Source organism: Lutra lutra, chromosome 15 (genome assembly GCF_902655055.1).
Source record: "Lutra lutra chromosome 15, mLutLut1.2, whole genome shotgun sequence".
NCBI classification, from domain to species: domain Eukaryota; kingdom Metazoa; phylum Chordata; class Mammalia; order Carnivora; family Mustelidae; genus Lutra; species Lutra lutra.
The window spans coordinates 4,197,349-4,218,079 of record NC_062292.1 but is presented as its reverse complement, the minus strand read 5'-3'; the positions used below and the strand labels follow the sequence as shown (position 1 = coordinate 4,218,079).

Sequence of the window (20,731 nt, the reverse complement as noted above, 5' to 3'; positions counted from 1 at the left end):
ACTGAGTGTGACAGGCATCTTCATGGCAGAACTATTCAATGTGAAACAAGTGAACGTGGGAATCAGTGAAAGACGGTGTGTCCCACGTACGTCCGCAAGTTATCTGACCCGATTCTTACCACGGCCGTATGCGATCTGTTACGATCTCAGTTTTACAGAGGAAGAAAATGAAGTTCAGTGTTCAGTAACTTGCCCAAAGTCACGTAGCATTAAGGTGAACCCCAAGTCTTTGGGCTCAAGGTCTAGTGCTCTTTCCGTTACCTCCTTACCCGACTGGAGTGCTCAGCAAAGACATGCTTATGTCTGAGCGTCATGACTGTCGAGTGGTATTCCAAGAATGCTGGTTAACTTAGCCTACAAAAATAAACCAACTTGGACTGTTCAGTTTCTCTGTTAAATGAGACTCATACTTATCTAGAGTCACTGGCTCTTTCTAAGAAAGACCAAAGGCCAGCATATTTAATTGTCACAAATTCAGGCAGACAGCGGCACAGCTGTGAGAGGCTCAGAATCCCTGGGTTGTAGTGAACTATGTAACCAAGAGATGACAAGACTCGAAAAGTTAAAGGTATCACACTAAGTGCATAATTCTACTGATCAGGAAATTCAGCTAAATCGCAGCTTCACTGCGGTGTAATAAGTATTCTCTCCACATTGTGCAAACCAAGAGTGATTCAAATGTGGAAGTAATCTAGAAGACAAGACGTATCTGGGCAACTGTCTAGTAGGGTAGAAGGTTTGTGTGTGACAGCTGCGGAAGGTAAGTTTGGCCAGGTAACCTGAGGCCAGATGTGAAAGCCTCGAATGCCAAGGAAAACTGTTGGAACTTCAGCCACTTGGCAGTGGGAAGCCACGGAAGACTTTTAAGGAAGTAAGTGAAACGATAAAAGAGAGTTTTAGGAAAAGTGTCTGTGATTGGAAAAGAATTTGCAGGGGTGGTAACAGAGAGAAAGAAATCTGATGGAAGACCACTTTAGCTCATTTCTGAGATGGTGGGGCCTTCGTCTGGTGAGGCTGCAGGGGAACAGAGAAGATGCGCACAGACCGGTTACCCTGGAGAGGAAACCCAGGTGGGCGGGGTGAGGTTTTGATGTGAAAAGGCAGGAGCAAAAGGAACAAGGACACTTCAGGCATGGAGGGCGGTGAGTCGGGGCACCGAAAATCAAGTCGGGAAGGAAAGTCAAAGACAGTAAATTTGGCTTAAGGATTAATTCATCCCCCTACGCCCCCCCCCCCTTTTTCCTGATATTTAGTCACTTTTAAAACACACTTGCAGGTATCCAAGGAGTCAGGGACATCCGTGCGAATCCTCCACCGCTGGGCATGCGCCTGCACGCAGACAGATGATGCAACGCGAAACTCAAAACCAGACAGTTTTCCTGGCACTGAACAGCCGTTGGGCTAAGCTAGCTTGAAGCTTTACATTGAGCTGGAGTATCACTTAGAATCTATTAAACACAATTTTAAAAGAAGGTCCTTCCAAGAATAGATTTAAAGCAGATCTGAATGAAGAAGCGACTGTCAAACCAAGCATGAAATATAATCATAAGGGCTTATTTCAGCGTTCTGCTCAAAGACCTGCCTTGAATCAACTCTTCCACATCAGCCCACACACTAGAACTCGCCTACCATCCCGAAGATTTGGCAACGTTCTGACTTAACAGGAGGATCGCTACTGGCGCGGGGCAAAGTGGCAGGATGGCGCAGTGGGTACGGGCGCACGCTCTGCATCTGAGTCCAAGCGCCCGCACTTAACGGTTCTTGAGCGGGCAACCACCTCTTCCCGTCTCAGGCTCCTGATCTGTAAAATGGGACCAGCAGTAGCAGCTGTCTCGAGCCGCTGTGAGGATCAAGTGCTAGAATGATTGTAAATTGCTTCGCGCAAGGCCCAGCATCTCGTTAGCGCTCTGCAAGCCGAAGCTGTTCTTTCGAAAGCGTGGGGATGAAACTGGCATGAGCTGCTTCGAGGGAGAAGAACAAATAGAAAGCCATGGCAGTCGTACAGGCATCGGGAGACACAGTTCAATACAGAGCAGGGTTAACGTTTTATTTTGCTTTGAAAAAAAATTTTATTCAGACTCTTCTCCTGCTCGCCTCGCCTTGGGATCCCGCAACTGGAACAAAGGGTAGGGGGGAGTCAGGGAGTTTCCAGACACTTCAGGGACTTTCTGGTGCAAATACGTAAATCAAGGATCCTGCAAGACCAACAGTCGAGGACTTGGAGGTGATGGCGTTTAGAATACACCTCACAGGACACGACATAAACGAATTATACTTGGATGCGAGACTTGAAATAATATTTATGCTTTTAATTATAACACCTTATAACATACACATCTTGGTATGGTTCACGAAAAAATTCTCATACACAGAACCTCATTCCAGCTCAGACTCTACAGGCCGGATTAACAGGCATGACAGCACCACGTCGCGCCGCTCAGTGTAAAGGAATGTGAGGTCATTAAAAGCGTTCCGCGTGTTTTCCTCTCTTTCTTACTTTAACCCTTCTCTAGCAACCTGCAGTGCTTCTGGATCTGAAGCCTTCTTTGTCTTCATGATTAAGACCATTTAAATACTTCACAAACAGAAGGGACATTCCTCGAATTTTCACACAATTCTGTTACTAAGGAGACCATTGCCTTAAAACGTCTGTTTCTAGACGGGAGGGAGTCTGCGACACTGGGCTCGCTCGCACTCACGTGAATACATGTATACAAAAATGTGGCTGAGCAGTTTAAATTGGCCTAGTCTGGAAAAGGGGCTTGGTTAGAAGCTTGTGTTTCTCCGAGATTCAAAATTCTTTCATGTCTGCTCTGGCGTCCTTTCCACTTCTTGGGGACTTGTTTCTGCTAAAGGACGGTGACGTTTCCCTTCTGGAAAAAGTGACGTCCTTTGCCTCACACACCTAACGTCAAGCCAAAGAAGTCAGACATCAAAGAGCACCCACCGTCTGACTGCAGAGTCCAAGATCAGTCAGAGCGGACACAAGCTATGCTGCAAGAAACCAGAAGCGGTTCCCTTGCGGGGGACTGACGGGCGCGGGCAGGCCGAGGGGCAGGGAGGGCGGAGGGGGGAGGGCGGCGGGCTTCTGGATCCTGGTCCCGATCTGTTTCTTGAGCAGATGCTAAATTCTTGACCTGAGGAAACAAATCAGTGCCCTGGTATTTAAGCCACACTTTCCCCTCAAATAATGAACATTTGAAATAACGCTCGACTTCAAACACATGAAAGTCACAGTGAGTTTTGAAACTAGGGCACATGTTACTAATTTTCCAGCAGAGTGCCACTGGCCAAGGAGAGTCAACGTGGAGCTCCGGGGGTGCGGGGGTCCAGCGGCAGCGCGCACTCCAAGTGTGAAACGCCTCCGGGCTTCATTTCGGATTCTTAGAAATTTCATAAAAACTTTATGTTCTATTTTGTATTACCTGGACTTGTTTGAATTACTAGTTAAGATTTAAAACCTTGTTTCTCATATTCAAACAAACTCTAACTAAATCTTTGCCTAAATGAGCCTTCTGGGAAGACACACAGGCCTGTGCTCTGGGCAGAGCAGCCCCGAGTCTGAGGGGCCTGCGCTCATCCACCTTGCCCCATGCGCCACCTGACCCAGGATGACAAGGTCTGGGTTTTTGTCTTAACTCTGCCAGCCCCAGCGGTGTGACCCCGGGTGAGTCACCTAACTTCTCCGAGCCTCCGTTCCTTCATTTAGAATCTGGGCAAAGGCATGCGTGCCTCGGGGGTGGCTGTCCCGGGCGAGCCACCACGGACCCCTAAGCCGCTGTGCCATGCAGACGTGCACAGTAAAGCTGGGGTCCCTCTCCCGATCTCGCACAGAGAATCTTCCAGGGCGGGGCGAATGGGGGGGCTGCAGACTGTGCTCACCCTGGGGGGCGGGGCGTGTGTGAACTTGGAAGTCCTGGACAGAGCCCCGCCACGACGACGGCAGCGCGCCCCGAAGGACTGGCTGTCACAAACTTGCCATCTCTGTGTGTCACAAACGTGCCGTCTCTCTGTGCCGCTGCTCCCCGCGAGTTTAAGCTCTCCAGCAGCTGCGGCGTTTCAGCAGACAAAGGCTTACAGTATGTCTGAGCGAGGCATTTACCGCCGGCCCTAAACTTCTTAAATAATTCCATATGGAGGCTTGAGTGGCAGAACACTTAATGTAAACTTTCAAAGGAAACTGCCCCCCAAATTCTGAACTTTACCAAAGTCGGCTGAAACATACTCTTTTTCAGAAGGCAGGGGCAGCCAGGCCCATTTCCAAGAGGAAAGGCCACGGGGCGGCCTTTGATGGTGACTTGTCCACCAACTGAGGACCCTGTGCCAGGCGCTCGGTGGTGTCGGACACCAGCGTCCGCCCAGAGCCGTCCGCGGGAACAGCAGGTTACGGGGCTGGGATTCCAAGCGAGGAGGCCGCGCCTGTTCTGTTATGATTCTGCGATGAATTCTCCACCTTGAAGATCTTAACATCGAACACGGCGTCCACATGTTTGCAAGACACGGGGCTGGGGGTTCCGGCGCGGCAGGTCCTCGTGCTCCACGGGGCCCTCCCGGAGCAGACACGCGGGGCTCAGACATTCTGTCCAATAAGGTGCCCTGAGCATGCGGCCTTTAGAGGAGCAGGTCGTACTTATACATACATGTCACTGTCGCATTTTTACGTGTACATGTCTCGTAAAAGAAAGCAGACAAAATGATACTCCAGGGAACGTGGTCATCTGAGATATGTGGAACTTTTTTCTGACAGATACAAAAAGTTTCATTTCAAAACAACGATAACCATCATTTTGCGAGAATCCAGCATTACGTGATGGCTCTGTTTCCCCCATTCCTGTGAGTCTTGATGTCGAGGTCTTCTTTCTCATTCTTCTCCTACAAGGTCTCTCTCAAGACAGCTTGCAGAGCCCCACGGCCATGGAGAGTCCCCCGGGGTGGGGGATCAGCCACCTGCTTCAAGCCAACGCGCACACCGGCGAGGGAGAGGCCCTCACCCCCAGGTCTCTCTGGGTAGGTGTGCGTGCGGGTTTCTTGAGAAGGTGAAAGTAGGATGCATTTGTAAGAGGGTCTTTTTTTCTTTTTCCTTTTAACTAATTAGTGTCAGGCAACTCCTCCCACGATAGACAGTAAGTAAGTGCTGTTTGGGGCTGACGATTTACTGTGGCGCAGAGCAGCGCCGTGTTGAACGGGTGGCCGCACTAACGACTGGCGAGAAAACAGCGAGAAGATAAATGATGCTTAATCAGGAAAATGTCTAAATAAGGAAGTACCTAGATATACCACAGCAAAACAACCGAACCCATCTAAGCAAAATTAGGAGGGTAATTTTAAAAATACACAGACTATTTGTTTAGTCCTCTGTATTTTTCAGAATGACACAGAGCCACATTTATTCCGTGCTCTGACCGTTCAGCGAGGCGGCGCAGTGTTCTGTTCTGATCATAAGAACATGACTGACTTCCACTCAGAGGGGCCAGATAATTTGCTTCAGGTCACACAGCAGGCCGTGGACTAAGCTGAAGAATGGAATTCGTGGTTTCCGAACTTCCAGTATGTTCCTTCCTTACCGCTGATACCTCAAAGCATCCCAACAACCTTGTTCGATTATGTAAAAACGTGCAAGGGAACAGGATTAAAACCCATGGTGCTTAGAGCTTCAAGAACGGGTTCCTTCAAGGGTTTCTTCCCGGAAACCTTTCTTCAAGGAATGAACACACCATGAACCGCAAATACAATGTCAAGTTTACAAACACAGTTTTGAAAGAAATCTTGAAATATGAGTAAAGGTTCTTTCCAGTTCTGAAATCGGCAGGCAGCCACAATGGTTTCTTACCTGTATATTCTTCATAGAATTCCCATATACACCACCTTCTGAAATAAATCCCTGAATCAGGTACCTTTTCCATGATTCGTATTTTACTTATGGAGGAAATGGAGGCAAAGAAGTGAACGGATTTGTCCTGAGGTCAACAGACTCTAGAGCAGAACCAGGCGAGAGCAGAGGTCTCTCCCGGATTCCAGCATGTCCGGGACGTTTGTGCGCTCATCTGTGTGTGCTACCAGCAAGTGCTCATAATGTATCATTGACGTAAATAAAAAGGCGTCCCGAGATGACAGCTAGACCAAAAATGTTGCTGTCTCCTTTTCAAGAGTCAGAAGAGCCAGTTATAATACACTGCATTATGGCCTCTTATCTAAAAGACAGTTTCTCAAATAACTTGATATTATTTGTACTTTAATACAGTAGCTGCCAAAAGACCCGAACCAGATCACGTAACTTAAGAATCCTGTCCTGGCTACTGTAAAGGAACCACGAAGAGGGAGGGGTTCTACATGCTCCCGATCAACTGAGGGCTTGTCTAACCGGGGCCTGAAGATGTGTGGCATCACACCCCAACCGCAGAAAGGAGGAGTGGCCTGACTCTGGATCCAAGGAGAGAGGGCGAAAAGCTGTTTCGCAGGTTAAAATAGCATTCCATGGCTTTTAGAAGGTGAAAATAATTAAATCAACATACTTTCTATGGGTTTGTGTGTAGAAAAGAATAAATATTTTTGGCTTTGAATCTCAAAGTCTAGGAGCCAGGCATCTGATTTCATTGCCGGCTTTGCAATGAACTTGCACCGTGACCACAGCTCAGCATTTCTGCTCTGCTTCCCTGGGAGCAAAGGTGACAGGGAACCCCACAGAGCAGACAGGCGACAGGGAACCCCATGGTTCTGTGCCTGTAAGCCCCATGTTGGGTTTCCAAAATTCTCTTTCCCTGGTCGGTCCCTGACCACTAGTAATAGAAAATGAGGAACCTGGGCCACGGGTATTTCAACCACCCAGACGATACCACAAAGAATTTGATGGGAATATGATGAGCACTTTCGCACGGAGACAGGTCAGAGGTTCAAGTGAGATAGCTGATCATCACTTACATTATTGATCATAAGGTGCATGATTGTTTTTGGAATTAGATCCCGGATGCATTTGTTGATGATGGACATGTAGGAGTCCACGAGGTTGCGGATGGTCTCCACTTGTCTCTCCAACTGTGGGTCCATGGAGAAGTTCTCTGCTTGGCCGTTCTCGTCACTTTCAGTCTAACGGAAAGGAAAGAACACACAGGTTATTTCACGTTCCTTCCGAAGAACAAAATACCGTATGTTACCAGATGATCACCTCCTGATCACTCTACCGGGGAGTTCTATTACTAGATGGTGACCAACTTTATCTTCAACACACCCCGTAATTCTGAAAAGAGATCAGAACCACGCAGTTACTCCTCCACGTTTAGCGACCCACACCCCAGGAAAAGCACCCCCTCTGCGTGAATGCTGAGGTGACCAGCCAGATAAACCGTGCACCTAACAACCGACTTCTAGAGAACAATGTAATCCTCAGCCATTTGCAAACTGGCTGATGAACTGAATCCAAGCGAGTGATGCAGATGCAAACCTCTGGGGTTCTACAGATTGGAAATAACCTTGGTGTTGTTCTGGAACCCCTAGGTCTGTTCTGGAATGGATCAGCATTTGGATGAGCCCAGGTTTTAAAACTAAATCTCCTAGGTCTGGCCTGGAGCCAAAATAAGAGATAAAGGGAATAATTCATCTTTCCATGCACTTGCTGGAATTTGTTCTGTAAATTCATGCTTCTGTCATCACTACTAAAGGCTGGCTCCATCGTGGAAAACTTACAATTTTAACTTCCAACTTGTTATTCTTTGAATAAAACAGAACACATCTATACACAAAGAATTTATTTGTGCAACATGAGAGAAGCATCTGTTTTCTATACTTTGGGACTTGAGTTAATTAATTTTGGCTTATCCACCAGAGGCTGGGCTGGAATGGCATCTTCGTCATTAAGGGCTGACCTATTGGCTTGGCATTGAAATCAATTTAGAACAAATGGTCTCCATTTCAAGTCAGGTTGAACCATCTAAGCCCCAGAACATGATACAAATATTGTTAGTGGTCTGGCTACTTTCTAACATTTGGAAAGATTTAATTACAAATGCAAAAAAAAGGGGGGGGATAATTTATTGCTTCCATTGTAGACATGAAGTACTTTTCCTTGGAAATGTACATACTTTGATCTGCCAGGTTTTCAATCATCCTATCAGTTTTAGGCAAAGCCCTGTGTTTAAACAGATCTATAAATGGCAAACTTTTCCTTTGAATCAATACACATGTGTGAAAGGCATATTGGTAGGCCTCCAAAGTCAACGATAACAAAGAGAGAAATAGGTCCTAATCATTTATATAGGCTTCTCTTGCTCAGGTATATCCAATAATTTTTAAAAATATTAAAATAGGGGCGCCTGTCAGTCATTAAGCATCTGCCTTCGGCTCAGGTTGCGATCCTGGGGTCCAGGAATCGAGCCCCACATCAGGCTTCTGCTTGGTGGGAACCTGCTTCTCCCTCTCCCACACCTCTTGCTTGTGTTCCTGCTCTCACTGTCTCTTTCTCTGTCAAATAAATAAATAAGACCTTTAAAGAATATTAAAATAATGTGCTCACTCTAAAACACAACACTCGTTCTTCCAACCCTGAGAGTAGGACCGCAGGCTTCAGAGTGAGAGCTTCAAGGCCATTTCGGAGGCCTCCTACTGCTTCTCCCACAAGGTAGAGGGAGTTTCAAACATGACAGTGGTTTGAAATGGTCTTTGGTCACTGAGAGAGAGGGAACTGAATCGAATCTTCTGTAGTTCTTTATTTTTTATTATTAATCAGTGATACACAAGCACAGTGGGATCTAGGACAAATGGGTAAAACGCCGAGGCCATAAAGCAGCAGGTAGAGGGAAGGTAAAGCCACGGCAGCGAAGAAACATTCATGTTTCCCAGCTTCTCCCTGGGGCATAGGAACTACTGCAAATGTGCTCCACGCTGAGCCCACGGTGTAAGTCAGTGGTACCTGCAAAGTCGTTTTAAGGATAATGTATTTGAAAGTGAAAACTTCAAGTTCAAATTCAGGTTCTGTTGTGTACTGGCTGGGTGGCCGCGCGTTTCAGTCACTTGATGTAATTTAAGCTCAGCTTCCCTATCTTTAAAATGGGGATACGCGTCCCTGATAAACTTGCAGAAGCTAAAGGAGATAACACACAGGAGATGACCTAGCCAGGGGCCTCAATAAATGTTAGCTGCTTTCCTTCCTTTCTGAACATTCATGGAGTAAGAGTTAGCTGCCTCTCAACACACACCATGAAAATTTAAGATAAAAAATTTGTGCATGAAACATATTCAATTCAAGCAATATAAAAATGGCAAGGCTATTTTTTTTAAACACCTCCATGTTTTCTGCAAGCTAGTCCCCTTTGCCTGGACACCACTCCCCCGACCGTGAAGGTCTTTCATCTTTCAGAGCCTTGGTTCGTAGTTGCCTCTGGACAAAGCTCCTGCTGGCCCCTAGACCCGTCGCGCCCTCCTCTGCACGTCGTCTGTGTCTCGCATTCACTTCTGTGATTTAATACCAGCCTCATTTTATGCTCTTCTGTTAGATTCTGGGGTCTTGTTTATCTCTCCCTTCTCAGCACCCGGCACAGAGCTCCATGCACGGGAGAAGGAGTTAACAACTGCACAAGGGGGTTTACTTAAATTCAGGAAGCGGCTCTGGTACCTTCCAGGGGCTCCCAGTGTGCCTACCTACGTGCCAGAGACACTGGAGAGCAGAGAAACCCCAGGGTGATGAGTTAGGACCCATGACTACTTGATAACACTGAGAATGATACAATGATTTTGAAATTATGTATATAAATGAGAAGAGATGACCGATGGCTTTGGGAGGAAAACAGTTTTTATGCCAAGCGACATACACCTCCGCGATGGATAAAATACAATTCAGTTTGCCTCTCTGATCTGAAATACACTGAGGTTTTGCTAAGGTGTTTAACAGTCAGGAGGGATGACACTGCAGCATCAACATCCCGCCTGTCCCAGGAACACTTGAGCGCTTGCCGTGTTCTGGGCACTGTGCGAAGCACTTCGCCGGGAGGGTCCACACCACAACCTCGTTACTGGCCACCCACCCTCGGAAGAGCACGCTGAACCTCTGAGAGCTGAAATCGGTTCAGGGAGTGTAAGAGGTATATGACTTTAACAAATTTCTTTTTCTTCCATAAGTATAAGAAAATCAGGAAGTATTATGAGACACTGAAACATCCATAATACGTCAAGTCAGTTTCATAGATAAAATAATAAATGTGAAAAGAGTTTCCAGGAAGGAGAGGTCATGGAAATATTGCTACTTGTTAAAAAAAAAAAAAATGACTGAAACAGAAAAGCAGAGTAAATAGTATTTTTAAAAGAACCTCCAGAAATATAAAACACCAAGAAATTATATCATCGTCTGCATGTTTACATAGAAACAGTGAATTTTCCCACTTCACACTACTTTTAGCATTTAGCCTCACTTTACTTTTTGCCTATCAAAACACACAAAAGACGTTCACTTTCACTTTTTAAAACCAGATGCAAATAATAAGGAAAGTGTTGAGTGAATGGAGAACACTGAACGGATTCTCAACACATACACGCGCGCGAGCACACACACACACACACACGCACACACGCACCCCCCAAGAAGTATTCCAGAATAACCCATAAAACAATTCGAAGTTCTCTTTAGCTTTTGGAAATATGTGGTCACATGCAAACTTTAATTACTCAGATAATACCATGGACAGGACGGGGAGTCACAGAATTCAGAATGCAAGTTGAGTTTCTTCTCTGATTTTAGAAAGAGAGAAAGGAGTGCTTGCCCTTTCTAATATATCTAAGATAAATGGGAGAAATGTGCAGAGATGGACTTTTTCTTTTAACTGAGTAATGTCAGAGAGCAAATGTTCCCTTTTCTCTGACCCAGTTGTAACCAAATTCTCTGTCGTGCTCGTCCCTGCATGTACACTGGGTACGACTGTGTATTTCTTCTTTGTTTAAATTACAGGATGGTAGCGGGATTCTCTGCAGCCGAAGCACCGTAGTGACAGCTGTTTATCATTATCCTCATCAAGGGAATGTAAAATAAAAATAGTAATTTGTCTCTGATCTTTGAGGCAAAGAAGAACGGTCTGCAAACATTTAACCTTTTATGTGCAGGTTCATTGATGCTGTTTACAAAATGTGAATAATATTGCGAAAACCAGCTTTCTTCTGAAAAATACAATGGACTGGCCTTCCTATTGCCAATTTTGTTCTAAACAGCTTTTGTGAGATCTAATGCCACTTAAACAATGAAAAACAACAACTCAGCACTGTAACTTGTTTATAAACAATATTGTCATTTTCTTTCTTGTGAAGCTATTTGCACGGTACTCAAGAAGCAGTCTGTTTTACATTTTAATTTAAAAGCTTTCTCCTAGAGACTTAACACTTCGACAGGTGAGAGGACAAAAGATTTGCTCCGGAAATAATTCCCACCGCACCTTAGAGCAACCGTTACAAGAGAGGTGGGTTGGATGGGGGATGTCTATTTTTCGTGTGTTTTGTTTTCACCTCTTCTCTTTCCTTAAATTTCTTATTCAATTATGTCAAAGGCTTCTCGGAGGATCACTGAAACCACCTCTATAAGGTTATTTTCTTAAGGTGACTGCAACTCTTTAAAAGTGGAATGACAGAAATGCAAAGTGTCCCGGCAAATACATGTGCATAAACTTCCTAATTAATGGGGGACGGGGGGTCAGCTGCGTCTCTTCTCACAGTGGAGAGCATCGCACCATAACCTACAGATCTACCCAAGCGATTTTTCCAGATAAGCAATGCTTGCCCCTTTCTAAGCATCTTATTATTGTCATACAATTTCTCCCCCACCTTAAACGAACAGTAGAAAAATATCACTTAACTTTTTCTTAGTGAATCAGGTCATCATTACGAAAAATAGTGTCACCACGCTAACAGAGCTTTGCATTTTCTAGCCCGTATTATGAAGAATGTCTCGCTGAAACCTTCCCCACTTTCAGTCACGTACGTCTTCTAATTTGCGGAGGCAAGTTCGAGGCTAATTTGCAGAGTCAGGCGACGAAACTTGTAAAAACCCAAAAAACCAAACTCAAAAGCTATGGAAAACACGTGCCCTAGAAAGCCTTTGAGAGGAGTCGAGATTGTAGTCTGCTGCCCTGTGACAAGCATGTCATTAATTATCTTAACAAAAATACCGGTTCGGTGTCTCAGCTGAGCCGAGAGGGGTACGAAGGAAATCGAAAGACGGGGCTCGCTGGTGAGCCTCCCCTCGGGCAGGGAGCGCGCAGGTGAGAAGGGTCTGCGGGTTCGAGGCTGAGCTCCAGCACTCGGGATTCGAGGGCAGCCCCTGGGGACGGCCACACGAGAGACAGAGCTCACGGGCTGGGTGACATTTCCGACACTGGGCACGTGCTCACTGTTCTGTCCTTAGGACTCAGTCTATGCCCGATGTGCAGCCAGGAGCTTCAGAAATGCGGGGAGCCTCTGAAGACAAACACCCAGGCCATCTCCCGAGGGACTGGGTGTCTGTTTCCGACGGGACCTAAGAGACTGAGGCGCAGGCAGGGGAGCTGGATGGCAAATGGGAGTGACAGCTCGGCTGGTTCGACTGAGCTCTGCCCGCACAGCCCCTGGTCTGGGCAGGCCCAGTAGCCATCTGCATCCACACGGACGCCAGCGACAGAAAGGCACCGGTGACTCTGTCTACAGATGTCTGTAGCTCGGAGCGGCGACTGTAGCCCAGTGCTGGCATTGACCTACACCTCCAGTCTGCCAGGAGCATCCTGGGGACAGCACGAGACACTAAATCTCACCCGATCCTGGGAGCGGTGCTTCACGGGACAGAGCAGGCAGGACCCGACTCTGTGTCTGTCATTGTCATCACTGTCCTTCCGTCCCTCTTCTCCTTTCCCTGCTACTGTCTTTTCCTTCTCCTTATGGCGCTTGCTCTCCTCCCAGCTCTACAAGGCATCATGATAAACATTATAAAACTATGTGATTAACGTGAAATTAAACAGCTACTAAAGAAAACACATAGGATTGGAAAGATACATACTTGACTAAAAACAACAAACCTATGTCAATGGGTGGCTCTTTTTTTTCAAACTCTCAGCCCAATAGCTGCTAACAGTCTCTTTCTGAGTGTGGCCAATGAAGGCCTAGGTCTCTGATAAGCATTTTGAATGACGACAGCGATGAATAAGGAGGATCTGGAGGGGTAAGAAGGATTTCCCTCCTATAACTGACAAGTCCCTGCATTTGCATTTAAGATGCCTTGAGGGGCGCCTGGGTGGCTCAGCGGGTTGGGCCACTGCCTTCGGCTCAGGTCATGATCTCGGGATCCTGGGATTGAGTCCCGCGTCGGGCTCTCTGCTCAGCGGGGATGGCAGAGATGGCACGTGACCGCGCAAAGCCAATCACGGCACATTCCTCAGGACTCTTAACAAGGAGAAGCTTCCTTCCATCTAGCAATGACAGCTTTCTAAGAAGTAAGCCCGAAGGCAGGTGTGCCTCAGAGTGGAGAGGAGTCAAACCTGCTGTCAGTGGCACCAACAGAGAGGGCACAGTTGAGAGATGGCCACAGGCAGGTGTCTCCAGACAGCATGCAAGGGTGTGGATCTGGCTGCGACAGCCGTGTCTCTGCTTGTGCGGTTACACCAGCCAGTAAACCGCTTTCTGTTCGTTTTTAGAAGTTGGGTTGGCTTGACTTGAAGTTCTCTTGCCCCTGTCCGGAAGAGCTGGGATGAATAAATCACTTACTCAGGATGTTCTCTCAACCTGAGGCTCTTCCTTCCAAGTCCACCTGCCCCCCTCGTGGTTTAGCACTTCCGGGGTGTCTCTGAGGGCTGCCTCTGAAGTACAGCCCCGCTCCTCCCACTCCTCCCTCTCCTCCCTGCATCTGAACATCTAGCCTAGACCTCTCAGCCCCGTCCTGTATCTCAGGTGCACACATGTCCCTTCCCCAGCCCAACTGAAAGCTTCTTGAGGTACATAATCCTTCGAAGTGCAGTGCAAATACGATACCCCTTGCTTTACATGCGAGAACGTCTTAGCAAATAAGAAACGAATGCCACGGATTAAAAACACACGAGGGTAAAATTGTGGGTAGAATCATGACTTGTTGCAGGAGTAGAGAAACAAAACGACCAAGCTTTTAAAGAAGTCATTAGAGTCAAGGGTTTTACATTTCTTCAGTAATGTCCCTGACCACTGTCCCTGACCTGACCACTGTCCTTGATAAAGTCATCACCTGGAGTCAACTGGAGAATTTCCCCAAAGCCTCAAGATAACTTTTTCAGCCATCCCCACGTGTGAATTAGTGCATACCCCTCTGTCAGGCATTCCAGGGCCCAATGGCCTTACCAGATGACCCAGATAAAGAATCTATAAACTGTTCTAGAAAATTTAGGTCCATTTCTGTTAATAGGAGAGATTAAAGTAAAATCAGAACCAATCTGCCGAGTTGAGCTGTCATAAATCCCTTGTTCCCAGTCTTCAAAGAGAGAACATTTCTGGAGGTAACAATGGACCACGTCTGTCCAGGCCACCAAACATACAGCATGCATGGACGTGCCCCAGAACTGGAAAGGTACTTCCAAAGCTGCCCCAAATAGAACTTCCATCTCTGTAAATACTCATTCCCAATTAAGAGAAAAACTAAAATGTAGAGGGCTTTGTCTCAAGGTAGGCAAATCTCCAGTGTGCAGAAAATAGAAATTCATGAAGATGATAAGAATACAATATACTGGAAATGCTAAAAATTCTGATATCGAAAAATTGATTGATTCCACAGAGATCTATATGCTGGAAGTAACAGCCATTTTGTCTGTAGTTTATTGTTTTGTTACTTCTCTCTATCCCTTTCCTGAAATTGCATGTATTGCCTGATTCACAATATGGGAGAAATGATGTACAGAAAACAAAACTTTCTTTGCTTCACCTTGATCGTGACGTTTGCTTCAAGTTCTGCCTACTCCTCACAGAGCAGCAAAAACTAACAAAGGCAAGATTGCTTTAAAATCAGCAACTGAGGACAGGCAGCATTTATAACAAAAAATAAAACTACTCTAAGGTAAATGTGATGGGGGCAATTATTAGGAGAAAGTCTGTAGTATTTTAAAATTTATATACAAGAGATTGCACTGAGGGCTGTGTTAATAAGATTGATAAAGATGGCTTGAGGTATAAGAGAAAAGTTGAGGTGGTTTCTTAAAACTTTCTTTCCCTAGATCGTTTTTAAAGTAGTTTAGGAGCAGAAATCAGACTATAGCCACTAATAAACACTGATGAAATTACAATTTCAAATAATGCTTTTTATGACCAGAACAAGATGTTCCTTTATAGAATAACAAGGTAACTTTAGATTGGACATGTAAATATTGCTAAGAAAACACATTGCTGCTTGCATTCACCATTTCCCCCCAATTTCTTTTTTCCTAACCATGGCTTCAAAATTCTTAGAAATGTTATTATTAGTGAGTACTATAATATCCCCCCTGCCAATTGCTTATGTCCACTCAATTCATATAAATACTTTCAAATTAAAATAGGTATAATGATTTCTGAATTAAAGAGTAAAAGCTCTTTGAAATTATCATCACCAAGTTGCATTCTACATTGGTGGCCAAAGGCACTGAAAAACAAATGTGACAACACTGTCCATTTAATTCAATACAATTTCTAGCAACATTCCATAGTCATTTATAAAATACCTGGGAATATGCAAAAAATGGAAGTGGCAAGATACCCATTTTTAGAGGGCTCAAGACTGAAATGCACATGGCTTAAGGAAGCATATTTTATGCAATACCAAGATCGTATGTGTGATTAAAATTTAAAAGACATTAAAATAAATCAATGAAATAATTCTGGATGGGGATTCCTACCATTTCAATAGAACCCGTGTCTCACTTAACGATATCTTCCACACTCCTGTAAGTAACACACTCTACTAGGTCTGTAGGAGAACCCCCAAATCAAAGAAACTGTAAGGAAAATACTTGGACTAAACACACATTTGTAACATTCTTCAAATATGATTAAAAAAAATTCTACCTGACTCTAGCAGATCACCCCAGGCTCCCAAGCCACTCTGGTTTGAGCTGAGATTTAGAACAGTAACAAAGAGTATGAACTACGGAATCAGATGAACTATATTCCTGTCTTGTTTTGTCACTAATTCGTTTTGTGACTTCAGTGAAATTAAAGCGAAGAAGTCCATCAGCCTCTCTAGGCCTTAATCTCTGCGCTGTAGGAGGGGGCAAGGTTGACATCTGACACGTTACAGGCGCGGGCAGGTGTAGAGAAGAAATACAGCGTCACTGACGAGGCGCACAAGCACAGCGCCCGACAGAGCGAGAGCTAGACAGAAGTTAACTGTTTGTATTACTTGAGATGATTGATATAAATGACTTAAATGGGTTTACAAAATTCATAAATATGAGCTTGGTTAAAAAATATTCAAAAGGTCGCTTGCAAAGCCTCTGAGACTGTTTTCTGCAACAGAGAAAGAAACGGGGCTACCATCTCACCAATCAATACTCGTGGACTTATTGTACTAACGGCATCAGGCCCTTCACGGCCTGCCTGAGCACGAGAGGCACCGACTCAACGTCCAGAGGCCCTTCCAGCTCTAACATTCAATGACCAGAAGAAAAGGAAGTGTGTCCCATCTTCATATAAGCCATGAGAGCCATTCAGAAATATGACCTAACTGGAGAGCACCCAGTTACTATAAGAACTGCAGCAAAATCTTCTGGGCGTGCTGGGAAAAACCAGAGCTCCGAGGAGCAAGAGAGTGAGCTAGAACTGGTGACTTTCTAAGAATCCTTCCAAAGACTATGTGGCTCGATCATGCGTCAAAAACACGGACACGGTCCCTTCCTTTAGCTCTAAAATCACCAGGCCGAGGAAGACAGGTGGAGCTGCCAGTCAAAAGAGAAAAACACTAGCTTTATCTGGAATATTTCTAGGAAAAGACAAAACAGTGAATGTCAACAATGTGGAAACGCATTCACATGCAGTATCTCAGTTTGTCCTGCGACAGTCTTGGGGGACAGAAGCACATAGGGAACAAAGGATGACGCAGAGTGAGACCACTTGGTTCCACTACTTACCAACCCTGGGAACTTGTGGGGGTTCATTGATCTCTGATACTTCAGTTTTCTGTCCAACAGAGTAACAACGTTATATTTATATTGTTTTTATTTTTATTATATAATTATATTACATAACATATGTTATATTTATTACCTTTTATATATTTTAATATAACTTAATAATTTAAATGATGAATATAAAAATTTAATAATTTATATATTATATAATATATATTATAATTATTACCTTTCAAGGGTTGTTGTGCAGATTAAGTAAATGGCTGGTGTAGACATTCAGAAGAGAGCCTGGCCCATAATAAACACTCAGTAAATGTCAGCCATTGCCGTTTTTCCTCTTTAAGAGGAGGGAATGGAAGCACAGGGAGGGGAAGGGATGGGCCTGAAAATCACTGAATCAGGAACCTGACACAGCTTGCCTCGCGTACGTTTCCCGCTCTTAATACACCCTTCCCACTGCGTTTGCTCACTCACCACACCTCAGTAGAACTGGGTACTAAAAGTGAAATTAAATGGAAAGTGACAAGTTTTAAAAAATTAGACCTTTTCCTTACTCCTCAGACAGGTGATGCTCCAGAGTTCTAACATTCTGAAGAAATCAAATACAGCGCTGTCCAGCAGAAATAAAACATAAGCCACATTTCTGCAGCCATGCCAAATAAAGTCAGTGAAATGCACTTTAATAATGTTTCATTTAAGCAGACATATCCAAAATACTATCACTTAAAGAAATGCTATCATTCTGATGTGTTTATAGGCTGAGTTGCATCCATCCCAAATGTGCTGAAGTCCCAACTCCTAGTACCTCAGAATGGGACTGTATGAGGAAATAGGATCTTTTTAGAGGTAACTAAATTATAATGAGACCATTCAGGTAGGCTGAAAGCTACTGTGACTGGTGTCCTCATAAGGAGGGATTAGGACCCAAGCACACAGAGAGGGAAGGCCATGTGATGACAGAGGAAGAAGGCAGCCGTCCACAAACCCAGGAGAGAGGCCTCCCACGAAACCAACCCTGCTGACACTTTGATCTCAGGTTTCTGGCTTCTGGAATTGTGAGAAAACAAATTTCTGTGGTTTAGGCCACTTTGCGGGACCCTTTGTCATAGCAGCTCTAGCAAACAAATGCAACATGTAATTAATATAAAAATCACTAACGAGATAGTTGCATTCTTTTCTGTTTTCGTACCAAGTACCGGACTCCAGTGTGCATTTATGCTTACAGCATATCTCAATTGGCACCAGCCACATTTCAAAGGCTCAGGAACAACACATAGCTAGTGGCTACTGCACTGGACTGTGTAAGTACAAATTAGGTCCATGGTATTATATCTTTCATATAAAGTGCTTTTTTAAGTTCTAAAAAAAATACATGCTTTAAAAAAAAACTTAATGAAGGATTGCTTATTAACAATCTTATTCTTAAGTGCCAGTTCCACTGCTAAAACAATACTGCTGATTCATTCTGATAAAAATGTTTATATTAGATTCATATTCTCAGGATGGCCGCTTGATAAATCCTACATTTCCTAGTTAAGTGTTCAAAGTTTTATCTCCTCGGGTTATAGCATCAAATGAGACTTTGAGAGAGCATAAAGTGATTTCATTAAGTTAACAGGTTGTACAGTTAATTTTAACTTTTATTGAGACACTGTCAGTAGGAGGATGAAGTTCCGTGAGTGTTTATGGCTTTAGGATGACAAGAAGAGAGAGCCATATGCTTGACAGGAATCCCCTCGAAATGATGAAGCTCTTAGTAGCACGCTCAATCCTTCCTCATCCACGAATGATTTTTCTAACTTTTCCAGACCCTCAGCCGGGATCCAGTATTAGCCTAATGATCACTCTGGTGCTCATGAATACCTTCATCACAGACACAAGACGTTCCTTCCTCCCCACATCAGATAAATGTGCTAATAATCCATGTTTCATTGAAAAGTTGGTCAGCGGGTTGAGGATGAATTTACGAATTAAACTGGTATCGGGGAAAGCCTGAGGATTTTTAAAAACCTAGGACTGTGTAAGCACGTCTCAAAGCATATCCACTGAGGGCTGATGGTACCTGGAATAAAACCAAAGAGTTTTTGAAGCCAAGACTCTCGTCACAGATCCTGTATCTTAAAGGATGAAGACGACTCACAACCAGTGTTTGGTGATTTTTGCCCTTCTGGAGGCCCCACATATCGGCTGCGCAACTCCCATTACCCCTTGATCTGGGCGTATCTTTTGGTAAAAAACAGGTAAAACACAGGGCAGGCCTTACATAACCTCAAGTATTACTGTTTCTCGACTTTTGGGGTTTAGGGATGTGTCCCTGGGGATATGAAATTTTTTCAAAGCCAATGTAAACATTTTGTGTTTTCACTTTACTATATATATATATTTAAACCACAATAACTTGTGCGATTAATTTTTTTATCATTTCACACATTAATATTCCAGTTGGTATTTCTAAAAGATAAGGACTCCTTTTCAAAAACCATAACCATGGGGCGCCTGGGTGGCTCAGTGGGTTAATAAGCCTCTGCCTTCGGCTCAGGTCATGATCTCAGGGTCCTGGGATCGAGTCCCGCATCGGGCTCTCTGCTTGGCAGGGAGCCTGCTTTCTCCTCTCTCTCTCTCTGACTGCCTCTCTGCCTACTTGTGATCTCTCTCTGTCAAATAAATAAATAAAATATTAAAAAAAAAAAACCATAACCATGATATCACTATCACACACAAAATATTTAACAAGAATCCTTTAACATCAGTAACTACTTTTTAAGTCCTTTCATTTGGGAAAATTTAAATATATGTAAAAGTGGAGAGAGAGTAAAGAGAATAACAGAAATGAACCTCCAGGTGCTCAATGCTCAGCCTCAACAACTGGTCATGTGCTTATCCTTGTCCCATCCATGCTCCCCAACAACGCTGAGGCAAACTCCAGCACCATGTGATTGTACCTGTAAATATTTTAGTATGTATTCCTAAAAGAAAAGGACCCTTGAAAAACATAGCCACAATACGAGCACACCTAAAAATACTAATAATAATTTCTTAACATTACAAATACAGTTGACCCTTGAACAACACCGGTTTGAGCCAAGTGGGTCCGTTTATGCACATTTTTTCCAATAAATACAGAGGAATACTGTAAATGTATTTTTTCTTTAAGGTTTCTGAATAACATTTTCTTTTCTCTAGCTTACTTTATTGGAAGAATAAAGTCTAGAACACATAGAACATACAAAGTGTGTGCTAATAGTTTATATTACTGGTAAGGCTTCTGGCCAACAGGTTACTAGTAGTTCAGTTTTTGGGGAGTCGAAAGTTATCCCGCACAGGGCATGGGGCTCCCCTGAGCCCCACGTTGTTCAAGGGCCAACTGTATTCTGTGTTCACAGTACACTTCCCCAACTGTCTCTAAAAAATGTCTTTAACATTACATGTTTGAATTGGAATCCAAATAAGTCCATGTGCTGGGATTGGCACATATAGCTCTTAGGGTTATTTTAGTTTAAAGACTTCTCCTCCATCTCATTCTCTCTCTCTCTCTTTTCCTTGAAATCTGTTGTTGTGGTCATTTGTCCTGTAGGTTCCATTCCATCCCCCAGTTTGGATGTGCCAGATTTAACCCACCTGGATATCATTAATGGGCTCTTCTACCCCCGTATTCCCGATTATTTGGTACTTTA

General features: G+C 44.3%; 1 protein-coding gene across 8 annotated transcripts in view; it reads right to left on the bottom strand.

The window, feature by feature from the left end:
- The window catches only part of DNM3 (dynamin 3), a 553,426-nt gene that overhangs the window by 29,408 nt on the left and 503,287 nt on the right, over positions 1-20,731 (bottom strand). For all 8 annotated transcript variants that reach the window (XM_047705745.1, XM_047705741.1, XM_047705742.1 and 5 more), the window contains one exon: positions 6,919-7,083. In XM_047705745.1, coding sequence (XP_047561701.1) covers positions 6,919-7,083 — 165 coding nt within the window. The remainder of the gene's footprint in view (positions 1-6,918; positions 7,084-20,731) is intronic.